The sequence below is a fragment of the Phoxinus phoxinus genome (genome assembly GCF_949152265.1).
Source record: "Phoxinus phoxinus genome assembly, chromosome: 25".
Lineage (NCBI taxonomy): Eukaryota > Metazoa > Chordata > Actinopteri > Cypriniformes > Leuciscidae > Phoxinus > Phoxinus phoxinus.
In genome coordinates, this window is record NC_136900.1 from 16990106 (window position 1) to 17010832 (window position 20727).

Genomic DNA, 20727 nt, shown 5'->3' on the forward strand with positions numbered 1-20727 from the left:
ATTTTTCCCAAATAAAAGCATCAAGATCTGAAATGGTTGTAGAAACTCAATAAGCCTATAACACAAAAGAACTGTACAGATAAAGAAAACAATCTTTTTGAGTTAGAAAGTCTTTTATATGAGACAGTACACGTATAGATAACTTTATTCACAGAATAAAATGCCTTTTGTATCATTTTACTCAGGCTTTGAAAAAAAGAAAAGATTTTATGTTTTATATAAACAGTAGCTATGAAAAACAAGTCAATGGGTCACTGTTTCTCAGACACAGAGTCTGTCTCTCGTTCTTTCAAGCCAAGAAGTTCTGTTTGCAGTTCTCCAGGCTTTGGTGGGACATCTGGAATGGTCTATGATTCAGGAAGGGAAAAATAAATAAAAAAATATGATTATTATTTATGCCGTACATATGTTTACAGTCGATATGAAGTTAAAATGATTCATTCCTGGACTTAATTAGAACATGAATTGATGCATTTAATTCCAAAAAAAATCTCTACAGACAATATGTCAAATTACAGAAATTAATTGGTTGCAAATAGCAAATCACATTCACAGACAAACATCAACGTTGTACAAACACCTAAACAAATTAAAAAGCACAAAACTTAATCTGGAAACTTACTAAATCAGGACGGTAATACTGATGCACAACTTGTGCTCCAGCAAACATTGACAACACACTGGCTGCAAACATCCTTATATATCTTGACCAAGATACACCTGCTGGCATCCTTAAATCTCAGCTGGCTGGCTGACAAGTGATATGCCAATTAAGAGAATTTATACCTAAAGAAAGAAAAAAGTTATAATTGCCCCACTATAAGTGTTGGAATTTAAATAGTTAGGAAAAATGTGGGTTATGTTAACACATAACCACTATTTGAAATAATGTAATGTATATTTTAAAATTAAAACAACAATACATGTTTAGATTTTAAAAAAATAATAATAATAAACATTATAAAAATAAGCCATTTATTATTTTCCTAGGTTTAACAGCTAGTCTACAACACAGTTCCATTGTCAATCAACGCTAATTCCGAAGCAACTCAAAAGGAATAATGTACACAAGCATTTCAACTTAGAAGTATTTTATCAGTCAATTTAATTACATTGGTTTTTGCTATAAGGTCATATAATCACTAGCTATCTTAAACGAAGCAACAAATGAAGTGTGCGCAACTGAATGACAACAGGATTATATTTCCTACATTAAGCCGTATCAAATCTGGAGAACGATATACTAACCTGGTTAAGTTATAATCGAAATAACATTACGGAGTGGTTTCGTTATTCGACATTCAGCAGTAAACGTTCTTGTTACATGTCTCACATGGTCGCTTTGGAAGTATTGCAAGTCACGTTTATCATGGGGTGTACTGAAATTTATTATTTTCCCCAATTTTCCCTAAGCAATTGATTAAAATTTGTTAAATAGATTACATACTTTGTTTTACAATAATTTGACCTGCAGTAATTTCATGTATGCCATAAAATGCGTTTTATATAGAAATGCATGAAGAGAAAAATACCACTTCCCCTTTGTAAATAATGGTAGAGTCCAACAATGTGAAGCCAACCATTAGAAAACTAATGTTTTATTGTATAAAAGTGTGGATGAAAGTTCAGCACGAATGTTTTTTTATCTTGATATTTTAAAACGTCACATTTTAAATCGTCGTCTATAATAAATACATAAAAATGTAAAGCTTTAAGTCCAAAAATGTGTAATTGGATCAGTAACAGTGACTTTTATTTTGAATATAGCCTTTACCTTTGTTGACATTTTTACCTACACCGGCTTCATTCATCATGTGTAGCATCATTTAGCTCATATTTTTCTGCATTAAATACTGATATGTGCCAGAAAAGGTCTGAAGAATATATATGGCAGGTAAGATTCATAACCCAAACGCACAGAAATATATCTGTATGTAACGAAACGAGTTATTTTATGCTTGTATGCGTCCACACACAGCTCTTAGCCTATTGAATGCAATGAGCTAGTTAGCTGCATCCTAAAGTGTTGCCCATAACATGAGGCTGATTAGTCTTTAAAATATGTACATTTCTAGTTAATGTGTATTTTATTTGATCTTGTGACGTTTAATTTATAAGCAAAGTCTAAAAAAAACGGGACGGATGTAACAAAAGATCAAACAAAGGGAGGTGTGGTTTACCAGCTGGCATATTAGTAACATAAACATGAATATTAATCTATTAAAGTAAGACCACCAATTAAGATGGAAGAAAGGCAGTATTCATCTCTGACGGCCCCTATGGATTATCTTCAGTATTGGTAAGTTTGCCCAGCCCAAAAAGAACCCAAAAGAGTTCATACATCTTTGAAATAAACCAGTGATTTTTTTATCAATAATGTGATTAAGATTAACATCTCGACAAATGCTCTCAAAATGGGATATGATGGTGTATGTTAAATGTGAAAGCACTGACAAGGAAAAGGTCAGATTATTCCCTAGCGTATCAAGTAAGTGCAGTGTTTCTTTCTTTGTAATTTTGTTTTCTCAGGTATCAAACCAGTCCCCAGCAGTACCAGCCGGAGCAGGTGCCACAGTACCACCAGCTGGTTAATGCCACCCAGTACGCCGAGAGACCCATGGAAGACAAAATCATGACTGATTTAGCAGTGCATCAAGATCCATATCTGGATCAACCTCATCAGCCTCACCAAGATCCATATCTGGATCAACCTCATCAAGATCCATATCTAGATCAACCACATCAAGATTCATATCTAGATCAACCTCAAAATCATCATCATCAACCCTCTGTCCAACAACCAGGTACAGCCTTTTCCTCACAGCCCTTTTAACTGGGATATTTCTGCAGCCCATTTGCACAACTTATCAAATATCTGTTTTGCAGCCCCTCCGACACTGACAGCAAAAGGAAAGAAAAGGGGAAGGCCTCTCAAAGGCGAAGGAAAGGAAAAGACAGAAGCTGAGGAGTCTGCCAAGAAAGCAAAGAGGACGTTAGATCGGTTCAACGGCATGTCAGTGGAGGAAGTCATGTCTAGAAAGCTGCCAGACGTCATCACACATAATCTTGACTTGCTGATTGTGAGTTATTGTTTTATATAGACTGAAAGTTTGATCTATTTCTATTCTATAAATGTAGTATAAATGTATTTTTATACATTCATAAATCATTTAAAATTGCTTATATACACACACTCACCGGCCAGTTTATTAGGTGCACTTTACTAGTACCAGTTTGGACCCACTTTTGCCTTCAGAACTGCTGTAATCCTCTGTGGCATAGATGCAACTAGGTGCTGACAACATTCCTCAGAGGTTTTGGTCCATATTGACATGATAGCATCATGCAGTCACTGCAGATTTGCTGCACATCCATGATGCAAACCTCCTGCTTCACCTCATCCCAAACGTGCTCTATTGTATTGAGATCTGGTGACTGGAGGCCATTAAAGTAAACCAGTTTGAGATGATTTGAGCTTTGTGACATGGTGCGTTTTCCTGCTCGTAGTAGCCATCAGGTTTGACATGTTGCGTTTAGAGAAGATCTTCTGCACCTCGGGTGGTTATTTGAGTTACTGTTGCCTTTCTATCTGCTCAAACCAGTCTGGCCATTCTTCTCTGACCTCAGGCATCAACAAGGCATTTTCACCAACGGAACTTCCGCTCGCTGGATATTTTCTCTTTTTCAGCCCATTCTCTATAAACCCTAAAGAATCCCAGTAGATCAGCAGTTTCAGAAATACTCAGACCAGCCCATCTTTCTGTCTCCAACAACCATGCCACATTTAAAGTCACTTAAATCACCTTTCCTCCCCATTCTGATGCTCAGTTTAAACTTTAGCAGATTGTCCTGACCATGTCTGCATGCTTAATGCATTGAGTTGCTGCCATGTTATTGGCTGATTAGTTATTTGCATTAACAAGCAGTTGAACAGTTGTACCTGATGAAGTGGCCAGTAAGTGTGGGTGTGTGTGTGTGTGTATATATATATATATATATATATTTATTTATTGTATGACATTTTTTGCTAATTTTAAAGATCGGCATCAATCCTGGACTGTTGTCAGCCTTCAAGGGAAGGCATTATCCAAATCCTGGGAACCATTTTTGTATGTATTATTCAGCCGATTTCATTCGTTGTTAAAGGTTGTTTATGTATTTATGCCTGTTTTTTTATTTGAATGTCTTATAGGGAAGTGCTTGTTTCTCTCCGGGCTGACTGAAGAACAGCTGAACCACATGCACGATCAGACACTACCTGAACGCTATGGGATTGGTTTCACCAATATGGTGGAGAGGACCACACCTGGGAGTAAAGACCTATCAAAGTAAGAGTTTAGCATTATCTGGGGGAAAAAGGTGCGGGCACATTTACCGTTGCACGGCAAATTTTCACAGATGAAATCCAGTCATTTAAATTGGAATCCACGCGATTGGGAATTTCACAAGGGTGAAAGATTTCCGCACGATTTCAGTCTTATGAATTCATTGGCTGAGCTACATTGATACACTATTGAAAGTCTGTTGACATTTCACAAATGCGACTGCACCTTAAAAATTAGTTTTTGCCCTAATTTGATGTTAAGTCCTAAGAAAGTTCTTGATGTGAGTACATTTGAAAAAAGTATTGTTTTGCAGCAAAGAGATCCGTGAAGGTGGCCACCAGCTTTTGGAAAAACTCCAGAAATACAGACCTTTAATCGCTGTGTTCAATGGGAAATGTAAGTCTTCGATTAGGTTTTGATTTACGTCTAAACTCTCATTTATACCCCCGGTTTCACAGACAAGGTTCAAGAGTAGTCTCAGACTAAAATGCATGTTTGGGTGGTTTTAACTGAAAGCAACTTACACTGACATCTCTTAAAACAGGTCAGTGCCATTGTTTTGTCTCAAGATGCACACCAGTAGTTATTTCTACGGCACGTTTATAAAAGCCTTATAAATGTCCTAATTTAACTAAGGCCTGATCCTGGCTTAATCTAAGCCCTGTCTGTGAAACCAGACCATTGTGTAATTTAATCCTTTATTTCAGGTATTTATGAAACATTTTGCAAGGAGATATTTGGAGTGAAGGCCAAGAACTTAGAGTTCGGATTGCAGCCCTACAAAGTCCCCGAAACGGAGACGGTACGAGTTTCTTTCTTGATAGTACTTGGAATTTTCCTGTTAAAAATTGCATATTGATTAGAAATGAGGTTCTGTTGTCCAGGTTTGCTATCTGATGCCATCGTCTAGCCCACGCTGTGCCCAGTTTCCTCGTGCTCAGGACAAAGTGCACTTCTACATCAAGCTAAAAGATCTCAGGGATCAGCTGAAGGGAGAGGGAAAGACTGAGGAGATCCAAGAGACAAACTACACATTTGATGTGACTCTGGCCAAAGGTGAAGAGTTTCATTAAACATCCGTTTAATGCCGACTTTTTTTTATTTTAATTTTCTTCCCTATTGTGATGTATATCCGAGTGAAACGGCTTCTCGAGCAAGAAAAAATGTAGGCGGGACTTGTTTTTTTCCATCTGGAAATGTTTGGATGGTTGTGGTTTGCTATTGGTCGATCTCATGTGAGTGACAGGTTGTCCCGCCCTCGCTCCAGTAAACATATCGTCATAGAAGAGAAGAGGGAAGGGGAAGTTATTTTGAATAAAGATTACAAGGGTTACATGAATTTAAACAATAATGATGTGCACAGCAGATGAATAATTTATAATAAATGCTGCAATAATGAGGTGACTTTAAAATAGTTTTATATTAATGTGCTTTTTGAAAACATGTTGTTAACCAAAGTCTTTTGTTATTGTTTATTTAGAGGATGCCAAAAGATTGGCTATTAAAGAAGAGCAGCATGACCCTGAGTACGAGAAGACCTGTGCGCATGGATCATGGGGGGAACCGCAGCAAGCGTTTGGAGCCCATCCTTCTGCAGATACAGGCACATACAAATTGTGTTCAGAAAGAATATGAACAATTTAATGTGTCTGGTGCTTGTAATAATTGTCAACATTCTCTAGACCAGGTAACGGACAACCGGTGGACAATGCAGCCGTTTGCAGACCAGATTCCAGACATCAGATGTAGCAACAACAGCCGAACAACCTGAGAAAAGTAGTTATGGCACAAAGACTGTTTGTCTACACTGCATGTACTGAGAAGGACCAACTAAACATTTTTTTTATTGTTTTATTTAATATTTCAAAATGTTTTAGCTATGTTCCTGAGTGATGATACTAAGTTGTTACCTGGAATATTTAATGTATATGATTTGTGCGTGCGTGTGTGTGTGTGTGCGTGCGTGTGCAACAAAGCTTTGTTGCTTTTATGAATGTGAGACTTTCTGTTTGAGACATTTTTCTAATTTTGTGCCACTATATATTTTTATTATTATCTTTTTTAAGGAAACTTTAATCATACACTACTGTCCAAAAGTTTGGGGTTAGTCAGATCTTTTTTTTAAAGAAATGAATACTTAAAAAAAAAAAAAAGTGACAGTAAAGACATTTAATGTTACAAAAGATTTCTATTTCAAATAACCATTATTTTAAACTTTCTATTCATCAAAGAATCCTGACAAATGTCACAGTTTATTAAGCAGTTAAACTGTTTTCTACATTGATAATAATAAAATATGTTTCTTGACCACCAAAACAGCATATTAGAATGATTTCTGAATGATTCTAATTCAGCCTGCCATCAAAGGAATAAATTACATGTTAAAATATTTTGGGAGGGAAACAATAAAATTGTAGTAATACTTCACAATACAGTATTACAGTTTTTACTGTATTTTTGATTATATAAATGTAGCCTTGGTGAGCAGAAGAGACTTCTTTCAAAAAATCTTCCCGACCCCAAACGTTTGAATGGTAATGTATGTTGACTGTTTGTTTATATAGTTTCATATTTACTAAATTTATACATTTCTGTGGTATTAGGATTACTCTGAGAAGACCTAATATTTGACGTGCACATGTTTTTCAATAGGAGTATTTCAGTGTAGCAAATTGCAAACCATGACTGGCCTCTGGAAGAGGTTTATCACTGTGCATGCCTTCAATGCATGGATTTATATGGCATGCTCAATCCCACATTATGGTGCTTATTGAATACCGATCACTCAATTTACCTCATTTTGAATGGTATTTTTAGACTTTTTAGAATTGTTTTATTATTTTGCAGTCAGTGGGCATAACCGTTTATTATCATTTATACCTGTTTTGTTGCATCATAATAATCCAGCTTTATTGTTGCTGTGAGAATTCTGTACTATGTATGTTATTCTGTAAGTTGTATTTTATTTTTTATATGTATGTATTACTAATGGAACTGTTTTAGGGCAAATAAAAGCAAATGGCAAAGCAAATATGATGAAAAGCCATGTGTATATTAGTTATTGTCACAATTAAAAATATATCGGGGTCGAAGCACCCTGTGCCTGTTTCTCTTTTCAAAACGAGTCTTGATAAATGTTTTTCGTTTAGTAACAACAATACCAGTTTTATATATATATATTATTTATTTTATTTTATTGTTTTACATTTGCTGAACAGGAAAAGAGGATTTCTTATTTATTTAAGCCCAGCCAATAGGAAGCTCGCTTTGAAGCGTTTAAATGTCACAGGAGACCGGGGTCATACTATTAACTTTAGAGGGGTCGAGTTTTACATTGCCATACTAAAATTAAGATAAAAAGAAAAGCCTGGATTACTTTTTCAGTTTTTACATTTAGAATAAGTATATTTAATATAAAATATTATTCCTTTATTTTCCTTTTTACATTAAATGGAATAAATAGACATACTGTGCCTATTACACCCCTAGTCCTAGTGTTTTGGTCCGCTCCACTGTCAAATTGATTTCTAGCTGTTGGTCTCGTCTTTGTTGCTTTCACCGGTTTTGTTACTAAAACGAGAAAAATCAACATTTCAGTGGACTATCGTTCGAATCATATCATAACGGTATGTATTAATTTAACAAATAAGAGCTTAATTTGACTAATAACACAATGGAAAGGCCATTTATATCGATAGAAACGCGCTGCACAGTTAGCTAGCGACCATCATTCATTGTACTCAATGAATTGGCACACTAGGCCAGCGTTAGCCGATCATGCTAACAGTATCACATAATATTGTTTTTCTTAACGAAAAATAAAGTATCTTTTTCCGTTTACCTGCTGGAACAATATGTGGTCGCTAAATTTATTTCAGTTTGCAATGTACCGCAGTTTAAAGTAAACTAGTGCCTGCTGTGGCAAAATAGTGGTGCGAGATGTGCTGGTGATTACGTGGAGTGTTTAAAATCCAGCACACCGAACCTTTTCTGATCTGGTTTATACACTTAAGCCAACCTAGACTGGATATGTTTTGATATTCATTTAGGAATGCATTTTAGAGTTTTATATTCAATTGAACATATTAATTATTAAAGTAATCTATAAGTACGCCTATAAAAAGGGCAGGTTATAAATATTCTCCTGTGAGAGTACCACTGAAATTGCTGTTGATATGAACACACATATTGATTTATTTAAGTAAATCCCGTAGAGATGGATGAAAGGCTCTATGGATCTTTGCCCCATGCCCCCTCGGAATACCTCCAACAATGGTGAGTGTCCCCCCATTTGTCATCAATTGGCGCCAAGATTAATTAAGATCCCACTGATTTTATTATGTTATATTAACATTCAGCACTTCAGTCTGGTTTTGAATGCTACTAACGGCAATGCACGAGTCAACAATAACAGCAATAATTGAAAACCTGCCTTGGCGTTGCCACTTGTGTTTGCTTCTGCAATTATTAACATGTTCATTTGCAGATCCGGGTTGCATTAATGTTATGCTTTTCTCAAATTATACACTTAGTATCACTTTATAGAAATTGCTCCTATTTGCATTCGATATATTTTCTTTTCTTTGTTTGACTGATGCTGCTTATTTTTGTGTCTGATAACTGTAATGTAGAAGTAGTCTAGTAGTAATTATTTCTAGTTATTAAACTATTTTTAATTAGTGGTCGACCGATATTGTTTTTTTAGATGGCCGATATAAAGCCGATATATATATATATATATATATATATATATATATATATATATATATATATACACACACACACACTTTATATTTATTTTAGTCAATATGTAATACATAAATAATAAATAAATTAGAAAACAATTATTCAAAATAAACATGCTTATACTAGCTGGCAACTTGAATCTGCAATCTTATTATATTATTTTTCACAAATAAAGTAGCCTAATTGTTTAAAAATATATGAATATGTGAATAAAAAGGAAGTAAACACTGTAACAGGGCACTCAGTAATCTGGTAATTTCGTGCGCACTGGTAATCATATTTTTTCAAATAAAGACAAGGTAGCGCTAATTTTACATACAGCACACAGGTAAACAGTGGGCAACTGGATATAGCACGGAATATTTTTTTTAAATGAATGATTTAAAGTTTTTCGATCGCGTCTCCTGTGAAGCTGATCTTCTGTTCGCATTCACTTACTTACGGTCACTCACGGACCGACCGTCACTCGCAGTAACACGTTTATGCTGGCTACAAATACACACTTCACAAGATATCACAGCTGGATTCGATTAAATCTGCAAGGTTTGTGAAATTAAATGTTTATTAGATATTCAAAACTTAATGGCCGATAGATACCGATATATAGCCTATAAAAAATGCGATCTATCGGTCGACCACTATTTTTAATGGTTATTTTAATTGTGAACATTTTATTTAAAAAAAGATTATACTTATTATAAAAAATATTACACTTTTATAATTTATATTATTTGCTATAATTACTACTATTAGCCTATTATTATTGTGCCATAATAGATTTATTCAAAGGTTTGAACTTTGAAATCAAAGTGGGTGCAAATGTAATTTTATCTTTTCGTGTTGTGTAATTGTTAAATAAGTGTTTCTTGTTGAACTAGAAATGATGCATAGTTATTAAACTATATTTAATGTTTATTTTACATTTATTTTATTACAAAACATAAATTGAATAGTTATAAATATATTTGTTTAATAATTAATTAACAATCAATACATGATTAATAATATTATGTCATTATATTTATGGAAATGTTTGCAATCTAAGTGGTTACAAATGTATTTTCATCTTCATTTTGTTAACTGTTACATGTTTCTTTCTTGTTGAGTTAAGAAGTAATTATGCAAATAATACCTTATGAGTACCTTAATAATACTTTACCTGTAAACACCATTGTTTCCACAGTGTTGGGTGTTTTTTCTTTAGAGACAGTATAGATAAGACATTTTGCCATTTATCGCTTAAAAAATGAATAAATAAATAGGCTACATGTAACTTAATTAACTGATTATCTATCTCTAGTTTGCATATTGTTAAAGGTGCAGTAAGCAATTTCTGAGAAACTGTTGATATTTAAAATCAACCCAAACATACACACCCCTCCCTTCATTGCTCCGCCCCCCAAATTTACAAACGCACAATGTAAGAGTCGATGTCTCTTTATCATAGCTGAAGTAAAATAATGTTACAACAGCTAGTAACATTACAACAACAGCATATCTTGGAGCAGAAACAACCAACCTCCGTGTCCGTTTTCCCAGTGATATTCCTATATCGATTTTCAATGTCTCTTAGCCAATGCTCTATCTACAGTCTTTCCTCAAATCTCCCTCTTGCTCACTCTCTCTCCTCCATCACGAGTGGACACGCCCCCTACTGCTGATTGGCTACGAGTGTGTTTTGCTGTTTGGTTCAATCCACTCTTAACAGCATTTCACAGAAATCGCTCTCTGCACATTTAAATATGCACTTGTAGAATTGGCCCTTTTTTGCATAAGTTGGACTGACAACTTCGGCCCCTATTTTTATTTTTGAAATAGGGTTCAGTCAGCTCAGCAGCATCTGCAGGCCCTTCAAGCTCAGTATCCTCACATGGCTAATGGCAATGCTGGCTTTATGATGGAGGGACCCAGAGAGGACGGGGTCATGCAGCAGATGCCTGTACACCCAGAGGATGCTGCCCAACAGGCTGCTGCTGCACAGAAAGGTAGTTTTCCAGTGCCGTGTATTTTCAAACAGTAGAAATGAGCTCTGCAAACTGAATGCGAACTCTCATGTAGCTTTAAGTAAATCAAAGGGTTTTTTTTTCCCTTTAAGCACCTGCTAAAGGAAAGAGAGGAAGGCCGGCGAGCAAAGAACCCAAAGCCAAAGGTGAACCTAAACCCAGAGCCAAACCTGGACCCAAACCCAAGAAAGCTAAGGAGGATAAGGAGGCCCCGCCTGCTGAAGGACAGGAGAAGATTGATGAAACCTTCAAGAAAGTCAAGAGGAAAGTCGATCGCTTCAAGGGCATGTCGGAGGAGGAAGTCATGAAGAGGACACTGCCTGACATCCTTATCCCCAATCTGGACTATGTCATTGTAAGCTTTTTGTCTAAAATATGAAGAAGAATGTTAAAACCAAAATGGCATTGAAGCCAAATGACTGAAAGTAATCTTTTTTCTTTCTTTTTCTTCATGATACAGATCGGAATTAATCCAGGGTTGATGGCGGCCTATATTGGAAAATGGTTCCCTGGACCAGGAAACCATTTTTGTAAGTCGGCTTTAACATTTTCGATTATTATATTATTTCATTTGTATTATTGCTAATATAAATACTCATATATTATTACTATTATAATAATATATATAAAAAATATATATTCTTAGGTCAATAAATAAGATAATACAAATACAAAAATATTTTAATATAATAGAAATGATTTACATCAATAATATTATAAACAGTAATATACCAATTCGCTGTCTTATACTGATATTTTAAAAAGGAACTGTTCAAAATCTGCAATTGTCAACCCTTCCTAGTCATCTTCAACTGATCTTCAAACTATTATTATATTTATATTATTGTTAATGATATAACAATGTAAATATTAAAATTTTCATTATTTAATATTATTTATTAGTAGTATTAACAATGGTTAACATTATAACATTTTAAAAAGTGGTTGTTTACAGAGGTATTTTATATTGTTAGGGTTAATTAATATCAATATAATTATAATATAAATACAACAATATTGTTATGTAAACCATGTAAATAGTTGTTATAATAATAAATATATTATAATTATAATAAAAAAATCTATATATTAATATTTATTTTAATAAATTGTTCAAAATCTCTCATTTTGTCAATCTTTAAGGGAAGTGCCTGTTCCTGTCTGGATTCACTGACAAGCTGTTAAATCACATGGATGACCAGAGTTTGCCTGAGAAATACGGCATCGGCTTCACAAATATGGTAGAGAGAGCGACACCAGGAAGCAAAGATCTCTCTAGGTGCGGGATATAATCACGCTGCTTTCCTTCATGACTGAAAGCGATGATGTTCTTCTAACATATTTTGCTTGTCGCCCTTCTGCAGCAAGGAACTTCGAGAAGGTGGAAAAATCTTAGTGGAAAAACTAAAAAAATACAAGCCACTCATAGCGGTTTTTAACGGGAAATGTACGTTTTTCACCACAGATACAGAACATGAAGAATAAAACTGTTATAAAGACATGCATTTAACAATTACTTGTGTTTCAGGTATTTATGAAATGTTCTGTAGGGAGATATTTGGGAAAAAGCCCAAAACACTACAGTTTGGCCTACAGCCTCACAAAATTCCTGATTCTGACACGGTAAGAAAACGTTTTTTTTTTTTTTGGTTCATTGCATGATAAAAGCAAAGCTCTATCAAATTTGAGTTATATGCTGCATACTGCTTAGGGCTGCACAATTAATCGAATTTTAATCACGATTACGATTTTGGCTTCCCACGATCAAATTCGTGTGATCGTGCGATATTTTAAATCCGTCATTCTGTTCATAGAACGCTCCATATGAAAGTTTTTTTTTTGCAAAGCCAATCTAGCGCTGGCTCCATGACGAGCCAATAATCAGAGTTGTTCCTTGCACCGCACAGCTTAGTTTCTAGATGTAGAAACTAGAATGTTTTGCCGGACTGGACAAAAGCGAAGCAAACTGGGCGAGATGAGACAGAGTGTGTCTGCGCGCGAGCAATAGTGCGCGAGAGAGTGTGTCTGGGCGCGAGCGATAGTGCGCGAGAGACTTCAAATAACAAGAGACTTTTCAAATAACAATGACAGAATTTTATTCACTGCCATCGGGATCCCGCTTACATGGCTACCTTCCAAATAAATCAATAATTTGACACAAAATATTGATTTAAAAACGATTGTATTGCTTCCGTGTCCATGACAACGCTCTGTTTTTCATGGCAACGGTGTGTTATCAAGAAATAACAGACTGCATTCTACATTAGAATTTAACCAAGCCATGTAATAATAGGTAATAATAATTATAACAGAAGATAATATATCTAGTCTATCCTAATAATTATTATAAATACAATGTATATAACATATATATAATATAAAATATTAATAAATTATTTATTTTTATTTATTCTGGAGATGCACTGAATTTTGGTGAATAAGAGGACCCATTTTATTTTGATGCACATATTTGTACATTAGCAGGAAATGTAGCACAATATGGATGTAAAAAGCAGTTATAATTAGCCTATGTGACAAATCAACAAATAATCGTGATAATTAATCGTGATCTCAATATTGATCAAAATAATCGTGATTATCATTTTGGCCAAAATCGTGCAGCCCTAATACTGCTGCTTTTCCGTAGGCGTTGTACCTAATGCCGTCCTCCAGCGCCCGCTGTGCTCAGTTTCCTCGTGCTCAGGACAAAGTGCATTATTACATCAAGCTCAAAGAGCTCCGAGATGAGCTGAAGGGTGTCCTCAAGAGCAATGAGGTCGAGGAAGTCAAATATACCTTTGATCTCGGCCTGGCCAAAGGTACATACAGAACTTTTCTGATTGCTCTTCTTTTCTTAATCAATGTACATGCAATTATGGACTGTATTTGACCACTTCCCTCTATGTTACAGAGGACGCCAAGAGGATTGCAGTCAAGGAAGAGCAGTATGATCCTGGTTATGAGGCTGCTTTCGGAGGAGCTTATGGAGAATCGGCACCTGAAGGGGGCCAAAGCAATGGATTTTGTAACTTCTCCACATCGGAGGAGACAGGTTGGTATCCTTCTGCGGAAAACAAAAGAAGATTTTTTTTTTAAACCATTTTTGTCTTTCTTTCGGACATACTTCTTTTGTCACATATTGTTTTTCGCCTGATATATAGGAAATTATGCCATTTCGGATGCAGCCTCTGTCTAGAGCGAACGTGAGAGTCTCACTTATAATAAACCCATCCAACAAATGTTCACTGGGTGTGTACGCGCATTCGCGAGAGTCTAATTTCGGCAGAAGGGTGACCTCTGACCTGACCCGACAAAGGACTCTTATATCGAAATCCTCCGACATTTTTCTTTCTCAATTTAGACTTCTAATTTGTGAACAGCTTTTTGATTTGCTCTATCCTCAGCACTTCCGCGTTCATCAGTTCTCGCCTGAGCTTACGCTACGTCATACGTCGGGTCAGAGGTCACCCTTCCGCCAGAACTCGACTCTCTCGTGAGTGCGCGTACAGCCGGGACTGGCTGGAAGCCAGTGATTATAGTTTATAAAGTTTAAAATATGGATATTTTTCTTACAAAACCCCATTGCTTCTGCCCCAACTTTGCTTTTTCAATCCGGAAGAACGAAATTGCTTCGATAAACGCAAAAATAACCAATATCCACTTATTGATTAAATTAATGAGTGCTTTTAGTGTTTTCAGTGATCTGCATAGTTTCACATTAAATTCACATAGATGTGCAAAATGTTAACATAAAAAAATCATGCTTGCTTCACCTTTAATATCGATTTCTGTTCAAACCTCCAGCCAACACAGCCGAGAAGGCGCCAACGAATCCAAACGCTGCTAGCCAAGTTCAGGACGGTCAGTGGATGACGCAGTCTTTCGCCGATCAGATCCCAGACATCGGCAGCACCTCTCAAGCCCAAACCTGGGGTGTATGAGGACAGACCATGGCGAGGGACTTCAGATAAAGCCTGTCGGAGGAGTTCCTGTGTTCTTCCAGAGATGCTGTGCCTCCCCTCTTCTCAGAATCTAACCCAGGAGTCTTAAAGTGCGCTGGTGTCTTTCTCCTGTGCGCTGCTGTGACGACTGTTACAATATAATTTCAGGAACGATTGGAGGAATCACAGTATCATACAAGGTGGCCCAACTTGCACAAGGAGAATCCAATGGCTGCTACGCTTTTAAAGAAACTGTACCTCTGAACTTCAATTGGGGGCCTTTGGGATCTCGAATGCCTCTTTAGTCAAGAAGAGAACTGTTTTTGCAATGAATTTCAATTAGACCCTTTTAGGAATTAGCATTTCTATGGAATTGGAATATTTACTCATCTTTTACATTTAATGGTTTAGAGTCATTGATGTTACTTTCAGTAGTGTAGTGTACGAGGTTCTGAGCACTGGTTTATTGCATTATGTGATATCAGGGACTGATACTTGATTTGTTCATAAGGAGCATTCACTATTCTTATTTGATATTTTAGATGGGACGTATTGTTGTCTGTTTCTGTAGTAATATTTTAAGGTTTAACTACCCACATTTTTTTTTTAAATGTACATTTTACAGATCATACTGCCAAGTCTATAAGGATAACATTTAAACAATGTTTTGTTACTATCATCATGTGACAAATTAGGTCTTTTTACATGTTGCCCGGATGCAACCATGTTGGTTTTAAGAACTTGTATGATGCCACGGCAAGATAAATTATTGATGATTGTAAATGTCTTTAAATGTTTTCCTTATGAGGAAGCTTCAACATCACTGTTTTAAAAATGCACACAATCACCTCTCCGCCTTCAATACTGTAAAATAGAATACAGTGTGACCATTTATACAAATGAAGATGGCTGAACTAATCTTGAGCATGCTGTAATTTATGGAATTATCCACATGCTCTTATTTGGTGCTATTTTTGACTCCTGTAAACATCAATATCTTTTTTTGTTCATTAAAATACAATTATCCTGATTTCTACTTGTGCACGTTTATTTCTCTATTAGTATTCAGTATTATATACAATATATTAGTGAAACCAGCTTGTAAACTGGTAGAAAAAGTGTGAGTCTATCAACATTGTAAATTATCTGTAATAGGATATTTAAGTGGTGTGATTGCATTAAAATTATTCAAAAGGGTATTTATTTTTTATTTTTTATTTTTTATTCATAAATAGTAATTAGTGCAGGTCAGTGAGTTCTGTTTGAAGAAGAAGGGTCTTGATGAAGAGTTGGACATTTCTGTGAATGTAAATACCTGAAGGCAGAAAATTCTTGATTAGATCCATCAGACTCAATATTTTGATTATTTGTATCTTTCAAACCTTCTTAAGAAAGCTCTCTTCCATATTCGTCCAATCATTCCAATTGTCATCTTACACATCTCTGGAGTCCATTCAGCAAGTCTAAATTCCAGTCAGAGGCTTAGAATAAAATTAAAAGACCTGAATATTTTATTTGACCTGTTTTTGACATATACCTTAGAAGCATGATGTACACCATCTCCACTGGCAGAAAACACCACATTAGACAAACCAGTTTCACCGAAAAAGGACATCGTATTTCTTCATTCTCCATCATGGTAGACTCGCAAAACACTAAATGGGGTGAAAAACAGATCAATTTCTCCATTTCCAGATTCATGGTTCATTCAAGTTCATGGTGTCAGATGTCAGTTATTTGTTGTCTTACCTTTCTTGATGGATTCTGGAAGGATACTTTTAGAATTCCCAGTCACTGTTGGCTTGTTTTCACTAATATATTTCTTAGATGTTGGAATATGATCCCATAATTCTGACAATGGCGACCTGAGCTTGAGGAGTTCTGGTAAGCAAAACAAAATTGGATCTAAACAGCCGCACAATTACCCCGAATATCATCTCAGGAAGAGTGTAATCTACTCACTATATTCTTGTAAAAAAAGGAAAGCATCCTTATATCCATTTTGACACATCTCACCCAAGACCTTATGAAATACCAAAAGGGTTCATGGGCGTAAGTATAGATTTGAAAATGTACCGAGATAATTAAACATAAATTTAAAAATGTACCTCTGGTTCTGGAGGGAAAAATGCAATAACCACTCTGTGTGCATTAATGAAGCTGATATGAATGCTGACATTATTGTAGTATATTTCATGGAAGTAAAAAGGGTTGCCGTAAGGACTGATGTCGCTCTCTCCAGAAAAAGGGGAGATTGTGATTGTTTCTCTCAGACTAGAGAAAGGCATGTTATCACTCAATGCTCCGTCTACATACCTCTGAAAGCAGATGGGGAATAAGTTAACAAAATGGATCGAACTTAATTGAAAATAGGCACTCCTTCAGTTCAGACAAAAAGTGGATGACGTGTAGTAAAGGTGCCATATTTATGTGACCTTTTATCTCGCAATTGCGAGTTTATTCGAATTGTGAGATATAGCTACATTTGCAATTGTGAGTAGCCTAATAAAGTCAAATTCTGAGGGGGAAAAATACTTAGACTGACTTTATTTCTCAGAATTACGAGTTTATATCACGTAATCAGAATTGTGAGAATTATTCGCAATTATTTTTTTATTCAGATAGTTATCAGAAACGTTCGCTCATCGAATAAAAGGTTTACTGCTAATAGCTCGATTTCCACGTAGGCCTACATTTTCTTATGCGTCAGCGTCATACTGCATTCACACCGCTAGGTGTCAGTATAATATCAAGATAATAAGGCCAGCAAAACGAGTAGTATGAAGCTGCAGACTCGGAGCCTGCCGCATCTACAGTCCCCGCACCCAGAGTCCCGCATTCTCAGTCCCCTCGTTTTTCGAGACAGCGCCACCTATCAAATTGGATCGGATAAACACATAAACACGTGAAGAACCGAAACGTGAGTATCGTCAATTTTATTCAATGATTTCTTTTTTTAATCAAACTACTTTATAGCTCATCGATACACCAATATATGAACAGTCTATTTAATATTTGTAATGATAGTTTGTAACAAAATTTGAGCCGTTAACATGTTTTTTCGCCTTTTTCCCTAACGTTAGCCTTTAACCATGGACTTATTGTAGACAAGCCATTGTAAAAAATTAGTTGACATTAAAGTTGACCAATTAAATACATTATATGTGTTAATATCAAAGAATGTCATCATTAATTATTTAATCAGATTTACCTTTTTTTAATTATCGGAACTTTTCTCCTAAAACTATTGAATTAATTAATGCCGGAGTAATTATTTTACTTTATATAATTTATGTAGACTACTTAAATTAGTTCTTATAAAACGTAAAGTATTAAAATGGATCAATATTAATTTTACTGTGATATGAAGTTGTTGCCAGCCATTCACAACTCATAGGTTACAGTTGCCTAATAATCAAATTTGCTATGCCTTCACTATGTATTAACCAGTCTATGGTATTAACATGTGAGTTAGAATGTGTCATTTGGTCTTTTTTTGAGGGTTCCTTGTTTTAATTTTTTTATTTACTGAAATTTGACTGTATGGGCTCTATGGGGTGGTCTTACATTTTTAATGAGTTTGACTCTCTCTTTTTTTTTGAAGATGGATATAACAATTCAAACGGGGAATTCACTTCCAGAAATACAGAAATGTATTAAATGCTGCAGTGATTTTCACTGCCCATTCTGTGCCCCGATATATTTCAATCCGACAAAGTTGTCCAAAGTTCAGAAACATGTTAAGGGACACTTCAACAGAGCAGTGCAACATGAAGGTAACATTAGCAAACATCTTTTTTTTTTGCTTTTTGAAAGATCATAAGACTGTGTGTGACAGTGCAATTGTATGCTGTTGTATTCCAGGGTACACCGTACATCGATGCGGTCGCCCCTGCCGAACCCAGCAACATTACCATTGCTTGTATTGCCAGTCCACAATTTTAAGAAAGCCAGATTTATAAATGGAGGTTTTTTGAATGCAATTGAAGACACAAATAAAGTCACTAACACAATTCTTTTTTCCTTTTTTTTTTTTTGCTTTGTCCTGTTTACAGCAAGATGACAGTGATTAAGGTGATCGTTAAATAAAGTACAGAATGGTTTATTATTGGTGTTTTGTCTATTATTTGAGTTTTGCTTCACATGCAAAATATCAAAAAACAGGTTTTGTAATGTTAGCATGGTATAATGTTAATTAGACCATTATATGTTGAACTGAAAGAAAAAATGGAATTTGAAACATTGTACAAAAACAAACTAAAACATTGTAGCAATATAATATCACATCATATTTTTCAGATGATAGTTAAATCTGTATTTGTATCTGTTACATCAGTAATTTCCTTTCAATTACACCCACGCTCAAAAAATAAATACTGGGTAATTAGTTAGTTTGAGAACACAATGATTTTTTTTTTTTTTTTTTTTTTGGTACATGCATCAAGCAGGGAACGCAAATATTTATTTGGATAACTTTAAATAAAAAGAGACCGTAATCTTGCATTCCAATGTTTTCAATGGCATTTGGATAAGGGTGTTATACGATCTTCCGAACAGCAGGTGGCGCTGTCTCGAAAAACGAGGGGACTGAGAATGCGGGACTCTGGGTGCGGGACTGTAGATGCAGCAGGCTCCGAGTCTGCAGCTTCATAATGTTGAGCAAAACATTAAAACCAATAAAAAAAAAAGAGTGAGTGTACCTTTAATTGAAAAACTGCTAAATTACAGTCAAAATTATAGTCAAAAGTCTGTGTTTGGCTACTTACTATTCCATGATAGCTTGGAGGCATCACACCACAATACAGTGGATAAAAGCAGCTACAAATCAGAGCCTGCAGACAGGGAGCAAATTGTAAATAAGTAATCCTCATGAATAATTATCTATTCATCAGGAAACAAAAGCCATTGTCAACAAGGTAGTTGAGTTCACCTGAATGAGATCTTCTTTACTATCAAACTCAGACACCAACACATTAGTCCCATCTGACACTCGAGTGAGTGACACATACAGCCGTCCGTTGGCGAGTAGGTGGGCGTCATCGGGCAGCTCTCTGCTTAAGAAGTTTCGTACTATCTTCAGTAGGTTGAAGGAGGGATGCACAGCACCCAGAGTGCCTTTCCGAGCCTCTCGGGACATTTCCAGCAAATTTTCACAGCATTTGGCTTCGAAATGGAATATCCGTGATTTGGATATTTGGATTTTAAAACTACTAAGACAAGTGCCTTCCACACAACTTTTTTTATCTTGTACAACTTTCGGGTGTTTATAAACCACAAATTATTGTTGAAACTTACCTGGAGAGATTTGGCATGCTATAACTGCACCCATGAGAGCACCAGATGAAGCCCCACAAATCTTTGTCACCCCCTTAAGAAGAAACTGGGCCCGTTCGAATAAACAGCTATATACTCCACAGTAGTAAGCCATCAGAAATCCACAGCCGGCAAAAGAGATATTCCATTCTTTAGCAGACTCCTGCATGTTTTTCAACACACTGTATGAATCCCTGAGTTTACGCAGTGCAGGTGCGATAAATAATACGTCTAAATGAGTGGTCAGTCATAAGCACTGATCTGGCAACGCTCTACTATTGCGAAACTGAGTGTTGCAATCACAGGGATCACTGGGAAAAACAACATATGGTGAGGGCATTGCAAGTGATTTTCTTGTCAAAACATTAGTGATCTAGAAAGCAATGATTGTTTTTTTAA

General features: G+C 35.7%; 4 protein-coding genes across 9 annotated transcripts; 2 read left to right on the top strand and 2 right to left on the bottom strand.

Moving 5' to 3' along the window:
• Positions 1-126: 126 nt before the first annotated feature.
• uqcc6 (ubiquinol-cytochrome c reductase complex assembly factor 6) lies at positions 127-1360 on the bottom strand. The gene is made up of 3 exons (XM_079603105.1): positions 1249-1360; positions 623-786; positions 127-347 (listed from the first exon to the last, which is right to left on the bottom strand). Exons 2-3 carry the CDS (start codon positions 728-730, stop codon positions 252-254), a joined length of 204 nt encoding a protein of 67 aa, XP_079459231.1. The 5' UTR covers positions 731-786; positions 1249-1360; the 3' UTR covers positions 127-251.
• A 240-nt stretch (positions 1361-1600) lies between these two features.
• On the top strand, positions 1601-7363 carry tdg.2 (thymine DNA glycosylase, tandem duplicate 2). Of its 2 annotated transcripts, none has more exons than XM_079603099.1 (11): positions 1601-1894; positions 2227-2299; positions 2530-2804; positions 2887-3080; positions 4040-4109; positions 4193-4328; positions 4639-4721; positions 5033-5127; positions 5210-5381; positions 5806-5928; positions 6008-7363. In XM_079603099.1, exons 1-11 carry the CDS (start codon positions 1888-1890, stop codon positions 6094-6096), a joined length of 1317 nt encoding a protein of 438 aa, XP_079459225.1. In that variant the 5' UTR covers positions 1601-1887; the 3' UTR covers positions 6097-7363. The 2 variants fall into 2 exon arrangements, with proteins under 2 accessions (XP_079459225.1, XP_079459226.1); XM_079603100.1 differs by having other exon boundaries at positions 1614-1894; positions 6013-7363.
• A 446-nt stretch (positions 7364-7809) lies between these two features.
• tdg.1 (thymine DNA glycosylase, tandem duplicate 1) lies at positions 7810-15015 on the top strand (the record flags this gene model as incomplete). 3 transcript variants are annotated; one of them, XM_079603096.1, is made up of 11 exons in its annotated part: positions 7813-7951; positions 8528-8600; positions 10890-11056; positions 11167-11429; positions 11535-11604; positions 12218-12353; positions 12439-12521; positions 12603-12697; positions 13722-13893; positions 13986-14126; positions 14879-15015. In XM_079603096.1, exons 2-11 carry the CDS (start codon positions 8542-8544, stop codon positions 15013-15015), a joined length of 1323 nt encoding a protein of 440 aa, XP_079459222.1. In that variant the 5' UTR covers positions 7813-7951; positions 8528-8541. The 3 variants fall into 3 exon arrangements, with proteins under 3 accessions (XP_079459224.1, XP_079459222.1, XP_079459223.1); XM_079603097.1 differs by having other exon boundaries at positions 8540-8600; XM_079603098.1 differs by lacking the exon at positions 8528-8600 and having other exon boundaries at positions 7810-7951.
• A 1183-nt stretch (positions 15016-16198) lies between these two features.
• LOC306993383 (patatin-like phospholipase domain-containing protein 2) lies at positions 16199-20616 on the bottom strand. Of its 3 annotated transcripts, none has more exons than XM_079603101.1 (9): positions 20311-20615; positions 19946-20178; positions 19782-19847; positions 17124-17333; positions 16978-17038; positions 16765-16896; positions 16553-16670; positions 16398-16478; positions 16199-16330 (listed from the first exon to the last, which is right to left on the bottom strand). In XM_079603101.1, exons 1-9 carry the CDS (start codon positions 20495-20497, stop codon positions 16264-16266), a joined length of 1155 nt encoding a protein of 384 aa, XP_079459227.1. In that variant the 5' UTR covers positions 20498-20615; the 3' UTR covers positions 16199-16263. The 3 variants fall into 3 exon arrangements, with proteins under 3 accessions (XP_079459227.1, XP_079459229.1, XP_079459228.1); XM_079603103.1 differs by having other exon boundaries at positions 19946-20066; positions 20311-20590; XM_079603102.1 differs by lacking the exon at positions 17124-17333 and having other exon boundaries at positions 20311-20616.
• Between the last annotated feature and the right edge of the window lie 111 nt (positions 20617-20727).